Source organism: Coregonus lavaretus (assembly GCF_964263955.1).
Source record: "Coregonus lavaretus genome assembly, chromosome: 34".
In the NCBI taxonomy this organism is placed as follows: Eukaryota; Metazoa; Chordata; class Actinopteri; order Salmoniformes; family Salmonidae; genus Coregonus; species Coregonus lavaretus.
In genome coordinates this window covers 22,179,598-22,199,195 of record NC_140021.1, presented here as the reverse complement: position 1 = coordinate 22,199,195, position 19,598 = coordinate 22,179,598, and the positions used below count along the sequence as shown (strand labels likewise).

General features: G+C 43.3%; 1 protein-coding gene across 1 annotated transcript; it reads left to right on the top strand.

Moving 5' to 3' along the window:
• The first annotated feature begins 28 nt into the window (after positions 1 to 28).
• map3k8 (mitogen-activated protein kinase kinase kinase 8) lies at positions 29 to 13,343 on the top strand. The gene is made up of 8 exons (XM_084152345.1): positions 29 to 121; positions 651 to 1,033; positions 4,095 to 4,268; positions 5,223 to 5,484; positions 8,808 to 8,914; positions 10,269 to 10,421; positions 12,258 to 12,501; positions 12,725 to 13,343. The coding sequence occupies exons 2-8, from the start codon at positions 677 to 679 to the stop codon at positions 12,853 to 12,855; spliced, it is 1,428 nt and encodes a 475-aa protein (XP_084008471.1). The 5' UTR covers positions 29 to 121; positions 651 to 676; the 3' UTR covers positions 12,856 to 13,343.
• The last annotated feature ends 6,255 nt before the right edge of the window (positions 13,344 to 19,598 follow it).

Sequence of the window (19,598 nt, the reverse complement as noted above, 5' to 3'; positions counted from 1 at the left end):
AGTGGGAATTACAGTCCGTAGGCGCTTCAGTGCGGGCTAGAGTTGACAGCAGTCGGACGCAAGAATGGAGTAGCGCATTCGGACCTGATCCTACCCTACGTTATTTATTACAAAGACTCAGGTAAGCACATCGACAATACGGTATTACAAACAAGTAATGATCAGTTTATATTTGCCTCCAACCTTTCCAAAAAGTATTAATTACTTTAGTGTTTCGTGTTGAGTGTTCAGTGTTGGGAGGGCAATTGGTTGCTGTAACCTACACTCAGAGTTAATTCTTCTTCACTTGGCTATAACCTACAGCAGGGTTCCCCAACTGGCCCGCGGGTGATTTTATTGGCCCCCCAAGTTTTCTAAACAAATACAAATATGTTTTATATATTTTATTGTTGGACATAAAAGACTGTAAAAACACCAGCAAATCATCTCCAATTGATTTTAATATGGGAAATATGTTCAAAACTATTCCCACGCATAATAGAGAGATATATGTCATCGTATACAATATTTGAAATTATTATGTTTTAGTCAAATATTATATCTGTTTGGGCTTCTTGCGGTCAATTTGCAATCTACAAACTATTTGTAATTATGTTCCAGCCCAAATTGGAATTTCAGTTGCCTAATGAATCATCACTGTTCCATTTCAGTACCCAGCAGAAGCTAGAATATCAAAATGGATTACAAATATGCCAATGCTGGAATAGAACTCCTGCTGGCTCACATGAACATAGAGAATATCATTGACGCTGTTGAGAATCTCTATCACACCGAGGAGGAAGAGGCTGGGGCGTTGTGTGAGGAGGGTCTCTCTCAGGAGGAGATGGACGAGAACGAGGAGACTGTGGATGATTCAGGGGACGAAGTGACAGCGGTGACAGGAGGGACCCAGGGGACACAGCAGGGGAATGGTGGTGGTAGGGTAAGGTACGGGACGGTGTCGGACTTGCTCTCTTTCGTCAACCTGATCTCTAACATGCAGCCAGAAGCACTGCAGCACCAGCCTGAGGAGATGGGTGTGTTACTGAACAAGGTGAGACTTCAGGACATTAGTGTTTTTTTTTGTATGTTGTTGTATCTGTCCCCACAAAGGTCTCATTAGATACTTTTAGTGTATGTGGACACCTGCTCGTCGAACATTTCATTTCAAAATGTTGGAACATTGCTGCGGGGACTTGCTTCCATTCAGCCACGAGAGCATTAGTGAGGTTGGGCACGGATGTTATGCGATTAGGCCTGGCTCGCAGTCTGCGTTCCAATTCATCACAAAGGTGTTCAATGGAGTTGAGGTCAGGGCTCTGTGCAGGCCAGTCAAGTTCTTCCACACCGATCTCGACAAACCATTTCGGTATTGACCTCTGTTTGTGCACGGGGGCAATGTCATGTTGAAACAGGAAAGGGCCTTCCCCAAACTGTTGCCACAAAGTTGGAAGCACAGAATCGTCTAGAATGTCATTGTATGCTGTAGCATTAAGATTTCCCTTCACTGGAACTAAGGGGCCTAGCCCGAACCGTGATAAACAGCCCCAGACCATTATTCCTCCTTCACCAAACTTTACAGTTGGCACTATGCATTGGGGCAGATAGCTTTCTCCTGGCATCCAGCAAACACAGATTCATCTGTCAGACTGCCAGATGGTGAAGCGTAATTCATCACTCAAGAGAATGCGTTTCCACTGCTCCAGAGTCCAATGGCGGCGAGCTTTACACCACTTCAGCCGACGCTTGGCATTGCACATGGTGATCTTAGGCTTGTGTGCGGTTGCTCTGCCATGGAAACCCATTTCATGAAACTCCAGACAAACAGTTATTGTGCTGACGTTGCTTCCAGAGGCAGTTTGGAACTCGGTAGTGAGTGTTGCGACCAAGCACAGACGATTTTTACAAACTACGCACTTCAGCACTCGGCGGTCCCGTTCTGTGAGCTTGTGTGGCCTACTACTTCGAGGCTGAGCAGTTGTTGCTCCTAGACGTTTCCACCTAACAATAACAGCACTTACAGTTGACTGGGACAGCTCTAGCAGGGGAGAAATTTGACAAACTGACTTGTTGGAAAGGTGGCATCCTATGACGGTGCCACGTTGAAAGTCTCTGAGCTCTTCAGTAAGGTCATTCTACTGCCAATGTTTGTCTAGTATGAAAAATGTATGCACTCACAAATTGTAAGTCGCTCTGGATAAGAGCGTCTGCTAAATGACTAAAATGTCAATTGGATCACTATGGAGATTGCGTGGCTGGGTGCTCGATTTTATAAACCAGTCAGCAACGGGTGTGGCTGAAATAGCCGAATCCACTAATGTGAAGGTGGTGTCCACATACTTTTGTATATACAGTGTATCAAAGTTGATTTGTCATATGCAAAGGACAATGGAATGCTTAGAAGTGGCATTGTGTGTATACAGTGCCTTCGGAAAGTATTCAGACCCCTTGACTTTTTCCACATTTTGTTACGTTACAGTCTTATTTTAAAATGGATGAAATAAATAAAAATCCTCAGCAATGTACACACAATACCCCATAATGACAAAGTGAAAACTGGTTTTTAGAAATGTTTGCAAATGTATTTAAAATAAAAAACAGAAACACCTTATTTACATAAGTATTCAGACCCTTTGCTATGAGACACGAAGTTGAGCTCAGGTGCTCAATTTGATCATCCATGAGATGTTTCTACAACTTCATTGGAGTCCACCTGTGGTAAATTAAATTGATTGGACATGATTTGGAAAGGCACACACCTGTCTATATAAGGTCCCACAGTTGACAGTGCATGTCAGAGCAAAAACCAAGCCATGAGGTCGAAGGAATTGTCCGTAGAGAGGATTGTGTCGAGGCACAGATCTGGGGAAGGGTACCAAAACATTTCTGCAGCATTGAATGTCCCCAAGAACACAGTAGCCTCCATCATTATTAAATGGAAGAAGTTTGGAACCACCAAGACTCTTCCTAGAGCTGGCCGCCCGGCCAAACTGAGCAATCGGGGGAGAAAGGCCTTGGTCAGGGAGGTGACCAAGAACCCAATGGTCACTCTGACAGAGCTCTAGAGTTCCCCTGTGGAGATGGGAGAACCTTCCAGAAGGACAACCATCTCTGCAGCACTCCACCAATCAGGCCTTTATGGTAGTGTGGCCAGACGGAAGCCGCTCCTCAGTATAAGGCACATGACAGCCCGCTTGAAGTTTGCCAAAAGGCACCTAAAGACTCTCAGACCATGAGAAACCAAAATTGAACTATTTTGCCTGAATGCCAAGCGTCACGTCTGGAGGAAACCTGGCACCATCCCTACGGTGAAGCATGGTGGTGGCAGCATCATGCAGTGGGATTGTTTTTCAGCGGCAGGGACTGGGACACTAGTCAGGATCGAGGCAAAGATGAACGGAGCAAAGTACAGAGCGATCCTTGATGAAAACCTGTTCCAGAGCGCTCAGACTGGGGCGAGGTTTCACCTTCCAACAGGACAACTACCCTAAGCACACAGCCAAGACAACGCAGGAATGGCTTCGGGACAAGTCTCTGAATGTCCTTGAGTGGCCCAGCCAGAGCCTGGACTTGAACCCGATCGAACATCTCTGGAGAGACCTGAAAATAGCTGTGCAGCAACACTCCCCATCCAACCTGACAGAGCTGCAGAGAAGAATGGGAGAAACTCCCCAAATACAGGTGTGCCAAGCTTGTGGTGTCATACCCAAGACTCTTGAGGCTGTAATTGCTGCCAAAGGTGCTTCAACAAAGTACTGAGTAAAGGGTCTGAATACTTATGTAAATGTAATATTTCAGTTATTTTCTAAAAACCTGTTTTTGCTTTGCCATTATGGGGTATTGTGTGCAGATTGATGAAAAAAACAACAATTTAATCAATTTCATAATAAGGCTGTAACCTAACAAAATGTGGAAAAAGTCAAGGGGTCTGAATACTTTCCGAAGGCAGTGTAAGTGTGATTGAAACTGTCTGTCCCTACGTCTGTTAGTCAATCAGTCTGTCTGTGTGTCTGCGAGTATGAGTATGTATGTGGTCAAGTATAGATAGTCTGTCTGTAGGGTTATTTAAAGCCTTAACTGGTTCAGAAGCACCACATTTCCCTACTTCTGTGCAGAAACACATGGTGCTGAAGAAGGGTCGCTATCGCATCGATTTGGATGTGCTTCTTTTTCCATGGATGTGGACCTACAAGACTCCAGGCTCCGGCGGCCATGTTCCAAAGGGCTCATTTGGAAAAGTCCACTTGGCCCAGGATACCGTTACCAGGAAGAGAATGGCATGCAAACTGGTGAGTCAATGAGTCTGCGTGCAGGAATGTCTGGCATGTTTGCAGAGTGGATTTCTCGAAACTGACGCTGGCCGGTCTATGTGCCAAGATTGATTTCAGGCAGGAAGTTTTGTTTTCAAAGCAATAGAAAGTAATTTGTTAGGCCAATATCAAGGCAGAATGTCACGTGAAGTCAGTCAGGTCTTTGCACCCAAACACTCTGAAACCTGCAACAACAGAACATCTAAAACGAGGAACACTATGTACTGTAGAAATATACAAATATTTATTTGCGTCGTCTCAAAAGCCAGTATTGCAAATAGAAACTGAAAGTATTTGGCTGGTTAACCCACAGGAAACCCCCCACAGTAACAGCTCTGGGTTAAAACAATAACAAATGTAGTGGACAAGAATCAAAGGGCATCATAGAATGTCACCTTTACAGCATGTTTTTCTGCTCCTATTCTCATACCAAATGATTAGTAAGTAAGTAGCCTTGTGCGAGCTGTAACAGCAGCCTATCTCCTGTTTCTGTAGTGAGGCAGCTTGATGTACAAGTACGACCCTGGAGAGGACGCTAGTCTATCGCAGGGCCTTACCACTAATCTATCTCCTTAGTGCCGAGTGTCAAGCAAAGACGCATCAGGTCCCATTTTTACAGTCTGGTATGACTCGGCCAAGGATTGAACTCCCAACCTTCCAATCTCAGGCGGGCACTCTAATCACAACTGGTATTTCACCTGGGGTAGAAGAGAGGATATAGCATTTATATTATTTCTGCCCACAAATAGTTACACACGATGGGAGTGGCTTCCTGGTCTGGTTATTCCATCGTCAGTGGAATGTTTACATACTAAAGACTTTGTAGATACTTTGCATAATAGACATACTTTACTGTAGATGTCTAAATCTCTTTTTAAATAGAATGTCTATAGAATGTTTTTTATGCCTTAATGGTTATATTCATACACCTAGATCCCCATGGAACATTTCAAACCAGCCGATGTGGAGATCCAGGCCCGGTTCCATCACGAGAACATTGCAGAGCTCTACGGCGCTCTCCTCTGGGACCAGAACATCCATCTGTTCATGGAGGCCGGTGAGGGAGGCTCGGTTCTGGAGAAACTAGACAGCTGTGGACCCATGAGGGAGTTTGAGATCATCTGGGTCACCAAGCAGGTCCTCAGGGGCCTGGAGTATCTGCACTCTCACAATGTCATCCACCACGACATCAAACGTGAGTGGAAAGTGCCCAAAACAAACGTTAAAAAACGCACATTAGAACACTCAATTAGTAAGCATAAGAGTGAGCGTAAGTAAGTTATAGGCCTGTAGCCTTTGCTTTTACCAGGGTTTAGAAAGCCAGGTTTTCTCAACTTCTAGCCACAAATACATCAAAAATGGAACCCAGGTATGTGTCCAAAACACATGCACACTAGGAGTATGTGTGGCCTCCACTGGGCACAAGCTGGTTAAATCAACGTTGTTTCAACGTAATTTGTCAACATATTATGACATGGAATCTACGTGGAAAATACATTGGATTTGAAAAATCAATAGTTTTTGAGTGTAACATTTCAACCACAGGATTATGTCATCATGGTAACCAATTTTCAACAGAGACAAACCTTGTATAAAGTCTGTTGAATTTTTACATTTGAAACAACGTCAGATCTTCAACGTTATAGCCACTAAAAGAAAAAAACTATAGGCTGGGTTGGCTGCACCTCCTACTGGAGAGTTGAGCTATCTACAGCTATTTCTTTCTGTCTCCCATCCAGGGTTTTAACCAAGCCCAGCTTTGATATTTGTCACTGGCTATTACCAATGTGCTATTGTGAGAAGGATTGTGGAGAAATCTACACTTAATAGATTCACTGGCACTATCAAATTAATTCCAAATGATAGGTTCAACAGAGCAAATGAAATGTAACCATACTTGATGAATCATGTATTATAAATTATGCTTTTAAGGCCTATATAGCATTTGGTCAGTCATCAACAGCTGTTGTTTAAATTCAGCCCATGTAGGCCTAGGGTTTCAAGCTTTGGTTGATTTCAAATGGAATCTACGAGATAATAATACGTATGTTGGATTCAAGTCTTCATCTCAACCAAAAATACAAGTTCAAGAATTGAATCAAATTAAACTGTCAATATTTGATTTGATTTAGTCCTATTCTTTTACTTAGATTTTTGGTCGAAATGGAGACGTGAATCCAACATGTCAATTATTAATTTGTAGACAAACTGGGATTAAAGCAAGACTCAGTGGCAAAGATGGAGCTATCCAAGCAGAATATCTTCTTCAAAAGTTGATATTTGGTTGTATTGACAACCAAACACAATTCAATATCACTTTTGCAATACGGTAAATAGCCTATTAACTGTCGACAAGTTAAAAATGCATGTCTCCATCTCAACCAAAAATTAAAGTTAAAGAATAGGATTAAGCCAGTGGATCAGAGGGAACTATCAAGCAGTAGAATTGTGTTTGATTGCATTGTCAACCAAACACAATTCAATATTACTTTTGTAAGACAGTAAATAGCCTAAAGTTAAGTCTATCTTACAAACTAATGTAACATTCAACCTTAAAATGTGTAACACATCCATGGCCAAATTTTGAGGTTACTGTAACAAATGTATTCTTATATAATCATAGAAAGCATGCATGTTCAGTGTCGAAGGTCTTTGGAAATCTAAACAATTGCTATAATAATCTGCACAGATTCTCGAACGGCATTGATCCCTTGCACCATGTACTTTAATGTAATTTATACTAACTACAATCCAGGTCATTTGGTTCTGCTAATAGATGAAGCACAGTGATAACACATTACGTTGTTGTATAAATAAACTAAAAACCAGACATTGATTTTCCATTGGAATTTGGTTGTGCTTTTAGATGGTTGAAAGCATAGTGACAACACATTGGGAATTCAAGAATCTTTTGGCTGTCGTTTTGAGTGGTTGAAATCTCATTGATCAACTTATGTAACAAATATTGCCCAATATCTCCACATTGAAATGACATGGTGTGCCCAGTGGGCTGTGACTGTCATTATCCACTTTATGTGAAATGTAACCAAGATAGGAAAGGACTTTAGAGTAAACTGCACCTTGAACCAACGGCTTCACAGGAAACTCAACCATAGACAACAAAGAAACCATGTTAGGCCTTGTAAAAAGGCAGGATGAAGCTGTGGTGTTGCTGACGGTGTTCAGGTCACACAGGTAGCTAAAGTTGTATAAGTTATGTTCCAAATGGCACCCTATCCCCTATTTAGTGCATTAGCTTTAACCTGGTCAAAAGTAGTGCACTGTATAGGTAATAGGGTGCCATTTGGGACAAACCCCAGTATCTGCTTAGCTAGCTACTGAGATTGCTGAAACACAGGATGTTTGAGTGAGATAGATTAGACAGCAAGGCTAGGGCTGCAGGCAGGTGGCAGTGAGCTGTCCATTGCACGTGAGATTTGCTTCCAAGATTGTAGTGAGCCATAGTCTGTGGAGCTACATCTAATATCAGTCAATCAGTCAAAACTGTGTTGATAAATGCATAAAAACATTTATTTAACCATGTAAAGACCCTTGAGGTTAGAAACCCCTTTTTTGAGGGGGACCTGGCAAGAGGTCAGCAGGAAGTAGTCGGTGTGTACATACAACACGAGCACAATACAATACTGTAAATTAAAAACAATTACAATGGTTAGCAACATTTTCCTCTATCAGAGCTTTAAACTCAGCAAGCGATACTCTCTCCTCCAGTAAATGTATTGTATTAACGTTAACTTTATAATGTGGGGTGTTCCCCAGTAAAAGTTATACTATCTATAGGGGTTAATGTGTTGCATTAAACTTTAAACACATTCAAAGACCTGTGGATCAGTCTATTATCATTCAGTCAGTCAATCAGGGCTTGGCTAAAGACTAAATGCACTATATGTAGCATCTGGAAATTCCAGCCAGACCCTCCTTCCCTGCAACAGGGTTAACTCTAACTGTAGGGCTGTTTACAAGAAACCAGTGAGTTATGACTTTCTGACGTGGCACTGTAGTTCTGTGCTCTTCCTGTCCTCCAGTCAAAGGTTACATCCCAAATGGCACCCTATTCCCTATGAAGTACCCTATTCCCTATGTAGTGCCCATAAGACTTTGGTCAAAAATAGTGCACTATATAGGGAATAGGGTACTTTCCTTTAGTCAAAAGCCATTCAGAGACTCAACATGCCTCATAGCATGCTCTGTGTGGGTATGAATTTACATTTTACATCAGTGCAAATGTTGATACTTCTCATTTCCTTAAATGTACATACAGTTCCCATCACATATACTGTATGTCAATAGCAATTTTAGCAAATGATAGAAGAAATATTGACCTTCGTGACAGACATAATACAGTAGCAAGTTAGCGCACACTATATTGGGTTATGAGATTACACTGTATCTTGCAGCACATGTTCTTTAGCTATGACATGGCTGAACTGAACAGCTTTTTTGGTGAATCTCACTCACTCACCCTCCCTCCCTCCCTCCCTCCCTCCTTTCTCTCTTCAGCCAGCAACATCGTTCTGATGTCAGACAAAGCGGTGCTGGTGGACTTTGGCCTGACGGTACAGATGACAGGGGAGGTGTACACCCCTAGGGACCTGCGCGGCACAGAGGTGAGTGATTCTGCTGTCTGCTCACTTCAACACCCTCAGGCCTATGACATAACAACAAAATACACTCTCAGGCCTGTGACATAACAACAAAAGACACTCTCAGGTCTATAAAATAACAACAAAAGACACTCATTGCTTTTGACATAACAACAAAAGATACTCTCATTGCTTTTGACATAACAACAAAAGACACTCTGGGGCCTATGACATAACAACAAAATACACTCTCAGGTCTACGACATGACCTACAGGGTTAGGGTCAATTCATTTTCAATTCAGTCAAAAAACTTTTTTATTGCAATTGGAATTTCAGTTCCTGAATTGTGAATTGGAATGGAATATACTCCAATCCTGGTGACCTATGACATTACAACAACAAGAGCAACTTCTTAATCTGTGAGATGTTCAATAGGTGTGTTTAATAGAAGGTAAAGCAGCTGTTTCTAGTTCAAGATTGAGGTCAAGCGATGCCTCAGGGCACTCTGAAAATGATTTAGTTAGAAGACGTGTCAGTGTTTGTCTCACATGGTCTTATAGTAAAAGAAAAGGTGCAGGGTAATCACATCGAACACGAAGAGATCTTGTATAGGTTTATAAGTGGACTATAGGTTTTTGTGTGTAATGCATAGGCTACAGAGTTGTCTCAAATTTACATTGATTATCAGTAATAATACAGTAGGTTGAAAGCCTTTGAACACTAGCATTTTCAGATTCCAATTTACATCCTTATTCACAGTTCGGAAAATCTAGGAGGAGGCATTCATTCTGTTCTTTCTCACGACCATCCCTCTCCTCATCCTCCTCTTCCTAATCCACTCTTCTCCTCCCCTCTGTGGTGACCTATACCCGTGGTGGCCGAGAGGGAAAGTCCCAGGGCAGAGAGACAGACAGACAGCAGTAATAACAGGCAGGGAGATAGCTATCAAACAGACAGCTAGCCAACAGAGTGGAGCTGCTGCGACTAGGCTGACATTAGCTAACATGGGGGCAGGCTGGAAATTCCAGTTGAGAGATGGACTCTGGTCTGATGTGTTTACTCTTTCACACTTCAAAGGCCGTACACAGTACAGTACAGTACAGAGCCTAACACCAGCCCAGCTGCTCTTAGGGTTCCTGTATTAATACATAGTCATAGAGACACTGTGTATTATTCATGTTATTATTAATGTTATGACTGTTATGATTATTATCACTGGCGTCATGACTACATAAAAAAAAAAAACATTTGATGAAGAAAAAGATTGGGTACTGTCCAAACACTTATTTTCTTCTTTTACAAATGACATTATGCCATTGACCCTGTGAGTAACCGTTGACCCTGTGAGTAACAGTTGTCTTGTGTTTTCTTCCTCAGATGTATATGAGCCCGGAGGTGGTTCTGTGTCGAGGACACAACACCAAGACGGATATCTACAGTCTGGGCACCACCATCATCCACATGCAGACTGGCAGCCCACCCTGGGTCAGGAGATACCCACGCACCTCTTACCCATCCTACCTCTACATAGTAAGTACCACTCTCCCGATCTCCATCCCTAGCCATCCTATCTCTACATAGTAAGCATCTCCTGATAGTTCACCAAAAAACAGTATTACATGATTTATACACTTCCAATAAATGCACAAATATAGAGCTTTGAAAGTAGTGTAGCAGAAGCATAATCAGTGACAACTCCACTAAGTAATGGGACAATGGAAAGTGGACGGATGAAGTGTATAGATTAGTGAATGGTGAACATACAGGACTTCCTCTTGCTACACTGACATGGCTGAAGGAGGGGAAACCCCCACTTGTGGCCAGTCTTTCCTTGAAACAGACATATTTTAACATCACCCGGTTCAGATTTCTATGGCATAGGCCTAGATTCTTGCAAGATCATTTTTCTCAAACATCATGTGATCTCTTAAAGTGACTGGCTGCGTCCCAAATGGCACCGTATTCCCTGTATGGTCAAAAGTAGTGCACTATATTGGGAATAAGTTGCCATTTGGGATGCAACCTCTGTCTCTGGCACATTATCAGCATACTCCCTCAGGCTCAGTACACTAGTTCTGTTTTGCTTTTAACAGAGTTTTTCATGATCATGTTCCTGATTTGAAGAGGTCCTGTTTCTCTTTTTGGAGTGGCTGCTGTTCCGGAACCTGACTTTCTGTTGCTAAAACTACTGAGATTTCTGCGCATTCGGGATCCAATAGCCTATTTCTTTTCAGCTGCTGCTCAGTGCTCAGTCACTCCATGACTCCGCTGCCGCCTGTACACAAAACAGTTCGAACAAACTGGCTGTTGTAACAGTAGGCTATTGCAAACATAAGTACGACACAAACAGGTTGATCAACTTAGTTGAGAGTTCAGAAGAGGGTGAGAAAAGAGAGAAACGTGAATGTGTGTGTATAATAACACATGCACAGAACGTGATTTGAGAAAGATGTTTCCAGAGGGGTGGGACGGGGGCGGGGCGCGGGCAAAAATTCTGTATTTGTAGCCTCAGTCTTCTCTTTTTTAAGTGTCATTCATCTCTGCTTTCAGGAAGGACTAATTCCTCATTCTTCACTGTCATAGGGAAGTGCTTAAGAGAGCTACTGATTCAACTTATTCACCTCTCCCAATCACTGCTCCCTTGTACATAGGGTTGCAAATTCCGGGAACTTTCAATAAATTCCCTGGGTTTCCTGATTTCTGGAAAAGCAGTGAATTTATTGAATTTATTGAAAGTTCATGGAGTTTTGCAACCCTACTTGTACATCAAACTTGTTTTACACTCAGTAAGTAGTGCCAGGAGATAGCATAGAGTTGCAGATTAAATGCAGGATAACTTTTAGTCTCACCTAGCCATCACTATGACTAAAAAGACAAGGAATGCCTATAGTGATGGTGGCTAAGTCTCGCCTAACCTGACATCGCATTCTTACATTCCATAGATAGAAGACTGGCATGTGAGAATGTTGCATCAGACCTAGTTTGGTTGTTTTCTTTAAAAACTGCTGGGTTATTGAGATATGACCCAGCGGTTCAGATCAGAAGACTGGAGGCGTAGTTTAGTTGTTTTTTTACCCAACATTTTTTAGTGTAGAACTATAAGAATAGTTGTGAACCCATAATTATAGGATCTATATTTACATTTTTACATTTTAGTCATTTAGCAGATGCTCTTATCCAGAGCGACTTACAGTTAGTGAGTTCATACATTTTTCATACTGGCCCCTCGTGGGAATTGAACCCACAACCCTGGCGTTGCAAGCGCCATGCTCTACCAACTGAGCTACAGGAGGCCTATATGGTTCTACCACAGAATTAGAATGGCTTTACTATAATTCTAATTATATGGCTCCTCTCTCCCCTCAGATCCACAAGCAGGCCCCTCCCCTGGAGGACATAGCAGAGGACTGCAGCGGTGCCATGAGGTCCTTCCTGGAGCGAGCCCTGGAGAGGAACCCTGCCCAGCGCAGCTCTGCAGCCAAGCTCCTGAGGGACGAGGCCATCAACCCTCCCAGGGAGGAACAACCACGCTGCTGGAGCCTGGACTCAGCCCTGGTGGAGGCCTCCCACCCACTGAGGCAGCACAGCCAGCAGCCTGACACCACACAGGGTAGGGACTTCTATATCTTACTGTTCTATATCATGGTTGTTCCCTAAAATAGACTTTGTTCCGCATATTGTTCCCTACGGATGTAGGCAGGGACTTCAAATGTTAACTGGGCTGTGGTAAAATGCATACGCACTTCCTCAAGCGACACATACACACTAACATTTGTATGAAACTTCATGAGAGCATATGTTACCAATAACTATACAATGATCTTTTTTTGCAGAATCTTCTCTGTATTCTGAGCCTGAGGACTCTGCCCACCTGAGGAGGAAGGGATCGCTGTACATCGACCTGGGGGCAATGGCTGGGTACTATAATCTAGTGAGAGGTCCCCCTGCCACAGAATATGGCTAACCCTGAGCCTAACCCAAAGGCACCTTTAGTAGGACTTCTGAAGGAAATTGGTCTGGTAAAGCTATAAATGTAACTTTAACCTTAGCCTGGTACGAAGATAATTACTTCATTATCCCCATGGGAACATTTTGGTACTGGTGAACTGTTAGGTCAGAGACTCTCAGGAAGTTGAGTTTGGAACTCATGAAGACTCAATGGTGAATGTGTGAGTGATACTTTTTTGGGTAGAGCAGGTTAATAGCCTGTACTTGTGCAATGAAATGGACCAATGTCTGAAGAGTGGTTTCTGTAGCTGCCTTAGTTTGCCATCTCTCAACAATGCTGCGCCTCATTGGTTGTAAGAGATGCGTTACTCAGTAACTCTGTGTTTCATTGGTTAACAGTGGAATCAGCGACATCTTGTGGCATGCTCTGTAGATACATTATATATTAGCATGTTTTACAGTTTGTTTATTCATCTCTTAAAAATAAAGGTGCAAGTTGGAACCAAATCAGATTCTTGAGAGCGATGCCATAGGGCAACCATTTTAGGGACTCTGAAGAAAGGTAAATAGGATGGTTCTTTGAAGAACCATACCAAAATCCAAAACCAGTGTAGGGTTTTAAGCCTTGGTGTAGGGTTTTAAGCCTTATTTGCATATTTCCCAGGATGCCTTTCAAGTTAATATTAGAGTTACCGTACCACCCATGACTGTGTTTGCTAGTGACAGAGACATGGTTGTTGCATTCATTAATTCATATGTTGTCATTAAAATATTATTATCTAAAACAATACAATACATATTTCATAAGGCCTTTTTTGAGTACCTAGTTGTGGTCTGAAATGCATAGGTTACAGGCCACATTATGCTGGCTTGCTAAGTGATGTGTAATTCCTATTGGAATCCAGCCAGACTGGGGTTATTCAACGTTTGGAATTTTTATTCACCCGCAACCTGCATTCAAAATGACTGCCAGGGTTGGGAAGACTAAAATATGAGTCTACCTTAAATATCTAAACTGGAACAACCATTTCAGTAACGGGTGCAATAAGTCCAAATAACAGATTAGAATTGTTTACAAAAATGTATGTTATTTATATTTGAGTAGGATAACATTTATTAATCAATCAATGTGCATGCAAAAACATAGAACATTAAAAAAACAATTCTAAAAAAATCAACCTGCAATAGAGCATGCTGGGAAATATGATAACGATGGGCGTGGTTTTGGTTCAACTCTGGTTATTAACACCAACACTGGGGTTATTTTACATCACTGAGTGGTAATTTACCTCTTTGCGGTATTAGTTTAACTTGAATCAACACTAAAAATGTTACACTGAAAAATCAACACTAGTTAACACTGGCCAATTTGCTGTGTGGTATGAAAGGGACACATCTGCAGGCTTCCATACATTTCAAGAACCTTTTAGAATTCTGAAGAACCATAGATTCCATGTCAAGAACCCCACACTTAACTCAAAGGTTCTTTATCAGGAAAGAGTTCTCCAAGGAATTTTCAGAGCTGAGGAAGAACCATTTAAAAACCTTTTTTCAGTGTAAAGAAATGTGTCTGAATGTGTCTTATTATTGAGGCATTCTGTGTGTCAATATGATTTCTGACAATGTATTTGCGGATTGTACAAACAATATTGTTTGAAGTCTGAAGTTCTTAATGAACTTTTCTGTTTGTTCCTTTGGAATCTGAATATTATATTTTGAGTACTTGCTATGCAAGTTACACCATGATGTACATGTGTAATCAATGATCTTTTACATGTATTTTACCTGTTGGATTTGTGGTTTTCTAATGAGATAACAATGTCTATAGCATTTTGTAAACTGACTTCAGTCTCTTACACTGTACTTTTCTGTCTCAATAATTTGAAGTTGAATTACTGAATAACATGTCATATAATTCATCTGAATAAAATGAAAAAGTCAACACCTGTGTTTTAGTCATGTTTATGGTTGAATACCCAGATAAAATGGAAGGGAGACTAACATCATATTGAAGGTAGGGCTATCTGTTTCTATGGTGAGTGAGTGGGAGGAGGGGGAGGTTATATTTTTTAAAATCTCTTTCTCCTCTGGTCAGCTTCCTCTCTGTGTGATCACATCACAGAGCAATCAGTCAGCTCATACACACAAAGTCCTGTAGATACTAGTTCCTACTCTTTAAATGTGTTTGAAGAATTGCAAATTGTTATAATGTTTGCCTACTATTTACATTACAACTCTGCCTTCAACCACTATGTGGGGGGGATCCATCCAACATGCTCAAATGTTTCTGTCACATAACTACAGTATCTGTCTCTGTGTTCTAGTACTTTTGTTTATGAAGAACAGTTCCTTGATAGCATCAGAGATCAATTTCCTTATTATCAGGACGCATGTTGCTCCCATAGCGTAGTCTCTCTGATGTCAGAATTCTGATACAGAAGAGGGCTCCGGGCAGCCGAGCGGAAATGGAGGAAATCTAGACTCCCTGCGGACCTGTCATCTTTTCACTCCCTCCTCTCTACATTCTCTTCCTCTGTTTCCGCTGCTAAAGCCACTTTCTACCACTCTAAATTTCAAGCCTCTGCCTCTAACCCTAGGAAGCTCTTTGCTACCTTCTCCTCCCTGCTGAATCCTCCTCTCCCTCCCCCTCCCTCCTCCCTCTCTGTGGATGACCATTTTGAAAAGAAGGTTGACGACATCCGATCCTCATTTATTAAGTCAAATGACACCGCTGGTCCTGCTCACACTGCCCTACCCTATGCTTTGACTTCTTTCTCCCCTCTCTCTCCAGATGAAATCTTGCGACTTGTGACGGCCGGCCGCCCAACAACCTGCCCGCTTGACCCTATCCCCTCCTCTCTTCTCCAGACCATTTCCGGAGACCTTCTCCTTTACCTCACCTCGCTCATCAACTCATCCTTGACCGCTGGCCATGTCCCTTCAGTCTTCAAGAGAGCGAGAGTTGCACCCCTCCTCAAAAAACCTACACTCGATCCCTTCTTTCTTTTCTCTCCAAAACTCTTGAGTGTGCCGTCTCTAAGCCAACTCTCCTGCTATCTCTCTCAGAATGACCTTCTTGATCCAATAGTCAGGTTTCGAGACTGGTCATTCAACTGAGACTGCTCTTCTCTGTGTCATGGAGGCTCTCCACACTGCTAAAGCTAACTCTCTCTCCTCTGCTCGTATCCTTCTAGACCTATCCGCTGCCTTTGATACTGTGAACTATCGGATCCTCCTCTCCACCCTCTCCGAGTTGGGCATCTCCGGCGCTGCTCACTCTTGGATTGCGTCCTACCTGACAGGTCGCTCCTACCAGGTGGCGTGGCGAGAATCTGTCTCCGCACCACGTGCTCCCACCACTGGTGTCCCCCAGGGCTCAGTTCTAGGCCCTCTCCTATTCTCTCTATACACCAAGTCACTTGGCTCTGTCATATCCTCACATGGTCTCTCCTATCATTGATACGCAGACGACACACAATTAATTTTCTCCTTTCCCCCTTCTGATAACCAGGTGGCGAATCGCATCTCTGCATGTCTGGCAGACATATCAGTGTGGATGTCGGATCACCACCTCAAGCTGAACCTCGGCAAGACGGAGCTGCTCTTCCTCCCGGGGAAGGACTGCCCGCTCCATGATCTCGCCATCACGGTTGACAACTCCATTGTGTCCTCCTCCCAGAGTGCAAAGAACCTTGGCGTGACCCTGGACAACACCCTGTCGTTCTCCGCTAACATCAAAGCGGTGACCCGATCCTGCAGGTTCATGCTCTACAACATTCGCAGAGTACGACCCTACCTTACACAGAAAGCGGCACAGGTCCTAATCCAGGCACTTGTCATCTCCCGTCTGGATTACTGCAACTCACTGTTGGCTGGGCTCCCTGCCTGTGCCATTGAACCCCTACAACTTATCCAGAACGCCGCAGCCCGTCTGGTGTTCGACCTTCCCAAGTTCTCTCATGTCACCCCGCTCCTCCGCACACTCCACTGGCTTCCAGTTGAGGCTCGCATCTACTACAAGACCATGGTGCTTTCTTACGGAGCTGTGAGGGGAACGGCACCTCCTTACCTTCAGGCTCTGATCAGACCCTACACCCAAACGAGGGCACTACGTTCATCCACCTCTGGCCTGCTAGCTCCCCTACCTCTACGAAAGCACAGTTCCCGCTCAGCCCAGTCAAAGCTATTTGCTGCTCTGGCACCCCAATGGTGGAACAAGCTCCCCCACGACGCCAGGACAGCGGAGTCACTGACCACCTTCCGGAGACACTTGAATCCCTACCTCTTTAAGGAATACCTGGAATAGTATAAAGTAATCCCCCCCATAAAATAAATAAATAAGTGGTTGTCCCACTGGCTATCATAAGTTGAATGCACCAATTTGTAAGTCGCTCTGGATAAGAGTGTCTGCTAAATGATGTAAATGTAAAATTATGTAAATGTCATGGTAACAGTGTGTGGGCAGGACCGGGGACAGGCCGTATGAGTGGCTGTGATGCAGATAACACATAGAACTTACAGTAGCAGGTTTATTTACTAATAGATCTGAGGCAAGCCGCTCTGACGATCACCCTCCTCCACACAGTGAGTGTCCCAAATGGCACCATATTCCCTACATAGTGAGCCCAATGGGCTCTGGTGAAAAGTAATGCACAATATATAAGGGATAGGGTGCTAATTGGGACACAACCAGTGTGAGAGAAAGGGAAGTTCATGCCCATGATAAATAGCTCACACCAACCCACACATGGTTCCCCTTGAGGTGGAATCTCACAGCTAGAGAGAAAGAGAGAGAGAGAGACCATAGCTGGTTTCTCATTATAAAGCTATGGTCAACTCATTATTGTCACTGAGTCAGTCTATGTTCTTATCAGTGATGAATGTAGCAGGGTAATCCACGGTATACAGAAGATAGCCCTATTTGGTAAAAGACCAAGTCCATAATTTGAACATCACAGATATAAATTCCAACTGTGCCCATGATAAAGTTAACTACGTTACTTTAGTTGGCTGCTTTGAGCAAAACTTGAATGTAATATATATGTAAAACTTGAATGTAATATAACCTAATCTGGGAGCCTAGTGTGTATGAACTATGTGGAATATTTTTGGACCATTGACTTCCCTGAAAACAGGTACTGACAGGAGGAGCAATATGAGTCTGTCAGAGGTTGTCACGCTGGATGGGGATGGTGATGGAGGCTTTGGTGGTCCACACAACGAAGAAGAAGGTGTCCCTTCCAGTGATGTGGAGCTGACCTTGGACCTGGTGCCAGTAAGGATGGTCTTCACGGAGGCGGTAAGACCCTCCCTCCTTGATATAGAAATCATTTAACTTCACTGCCTCTTCAATGGTAAGGTCCCTTGCACCATAGGGACACTTGACCTTCACCACTGCTGTGGTGCCCACCAGACCATCCAGTGAGGCACCCAGGATCCCAGACCCCGTGAACCAAAGCCATGACTCCTGCACATCCATCCCTGTAGCCATTTTGAATGGCTTGATGTCCTCCTCTTTGTTATCTGTTCCCCACTTTACAGACAACACCCCATCCAACGACTGTTTTTTAGCAGCGACAGAGTGACGTGCTTGTCCCTAACCACTGCTCCATAATTGCTGTCCGTCAACCTCCCTCTCCTCTGGTGTGCCAGTTGGGGTTGGTGCGCTATCCAACTGTTGCCTGCTATATCCTGCTGCTCCACTGACAGCGCCATCTGGTACAGACAGGGATGACAAGGGAGGGTAGCGGTTGTTCTGGTTCAGGTTCAAGTCTGACATGCCATTCCACTAAACTTGCTCCGAAGACGGTTCCTTATCCACTGAAGATCCTCCTCTGTGGGCTCTCGGGACAGAGGGTTGTAGTCTTCGGCCGGGTACAGGTCCTCCACTGACTGCACCTGGTTGGGCATGGCTGGCTTCCTCCATTCGCATTCCACATCCGTACAGCTGATATTGTGAACCGCTAAAATAGGCTGCATGGCTACACAGAGGCATTCACATGTGGTAGAGAGAATCCCCTGGTCACCTATAGAGACCTGCCAAGAGGAAGGATGTTAAGTGTCACATGCCTTTCAGTGCATGACTTTGAACACCTTGAAATGCATTTGTTGTAAGAAATGTGCTATATAAACAAAGTTGGATTTGATTGATGACATTACAGCTGTAGAATATCTAATAAACTGTAATTTTCACATGAGGACAAGTGCAGTTTTTCTATAAACTTTTACATTTTAGTCATTTAGCAGACGCTCTTATCCAGAGCGACTTACAGTTAGTGAATACATTTTTTAAAACTGGCCCCCCATGGGAATCGAACCCACAACCCTGGCGTTGCAAACGCCATGCTCTATCAACTGAGCTACATCCCTGCCGGCCATTCCCTCCCCTACCCTGGGCCAATTGTGCGCCGCCCATGTGTCTCCCGGTCGCGACAGAGCCTGGATTCGAACCAGGATCTCTAGTGGCACAGTTAGTACTGCGATGCAGTGCCTTAGACCACTGCGCCACTTTTAATTGACTTGGGATTTTATCACTTGACATATTAATCATATAGTGGTAAGGATCCTGTAAATCAAGACTGTGTGAATGCATGTACCACTCCGAATAAATAAATACTGTGCCTTTGAATATCTGTCTCTGGTCATGAAACTACAATACAGGCTGGATGTCTAAACAAAGTCAATTCTGAACGTCAATAGATTTTTTGATTCATTCTCATCAATGATAACATTCTAGAACTGAGTTATCACTCATCTAAG

What these genes read in the sequence shown, in the direction of transcription:
- map3k8 (XM_084152345.1), top strand. Translation starts at nt 677, where the DNA reads ATGGATTACAAATATGCCAATGCTGGAATAGAACTCCTGCTGGCTCAC. An exon ending in GGGACCTGCGCGGCACAGAG is followed by an intron (nt 8,915 to 10,268) that starts GTGAGTGATTCT and finishes TTTCTTCCTCAG; the next exon opens with ATGTATATGAGCCCGGAGGT. An exon ending in GCAGCCTGACACCACACAGG is followed by an intron (nt 12,502 to 12,724) that starts GTAGGGACTTCT and finishes CTTTTTTTGCAG; the next exon opens with AATCTTCTCTGTATTCTGAG.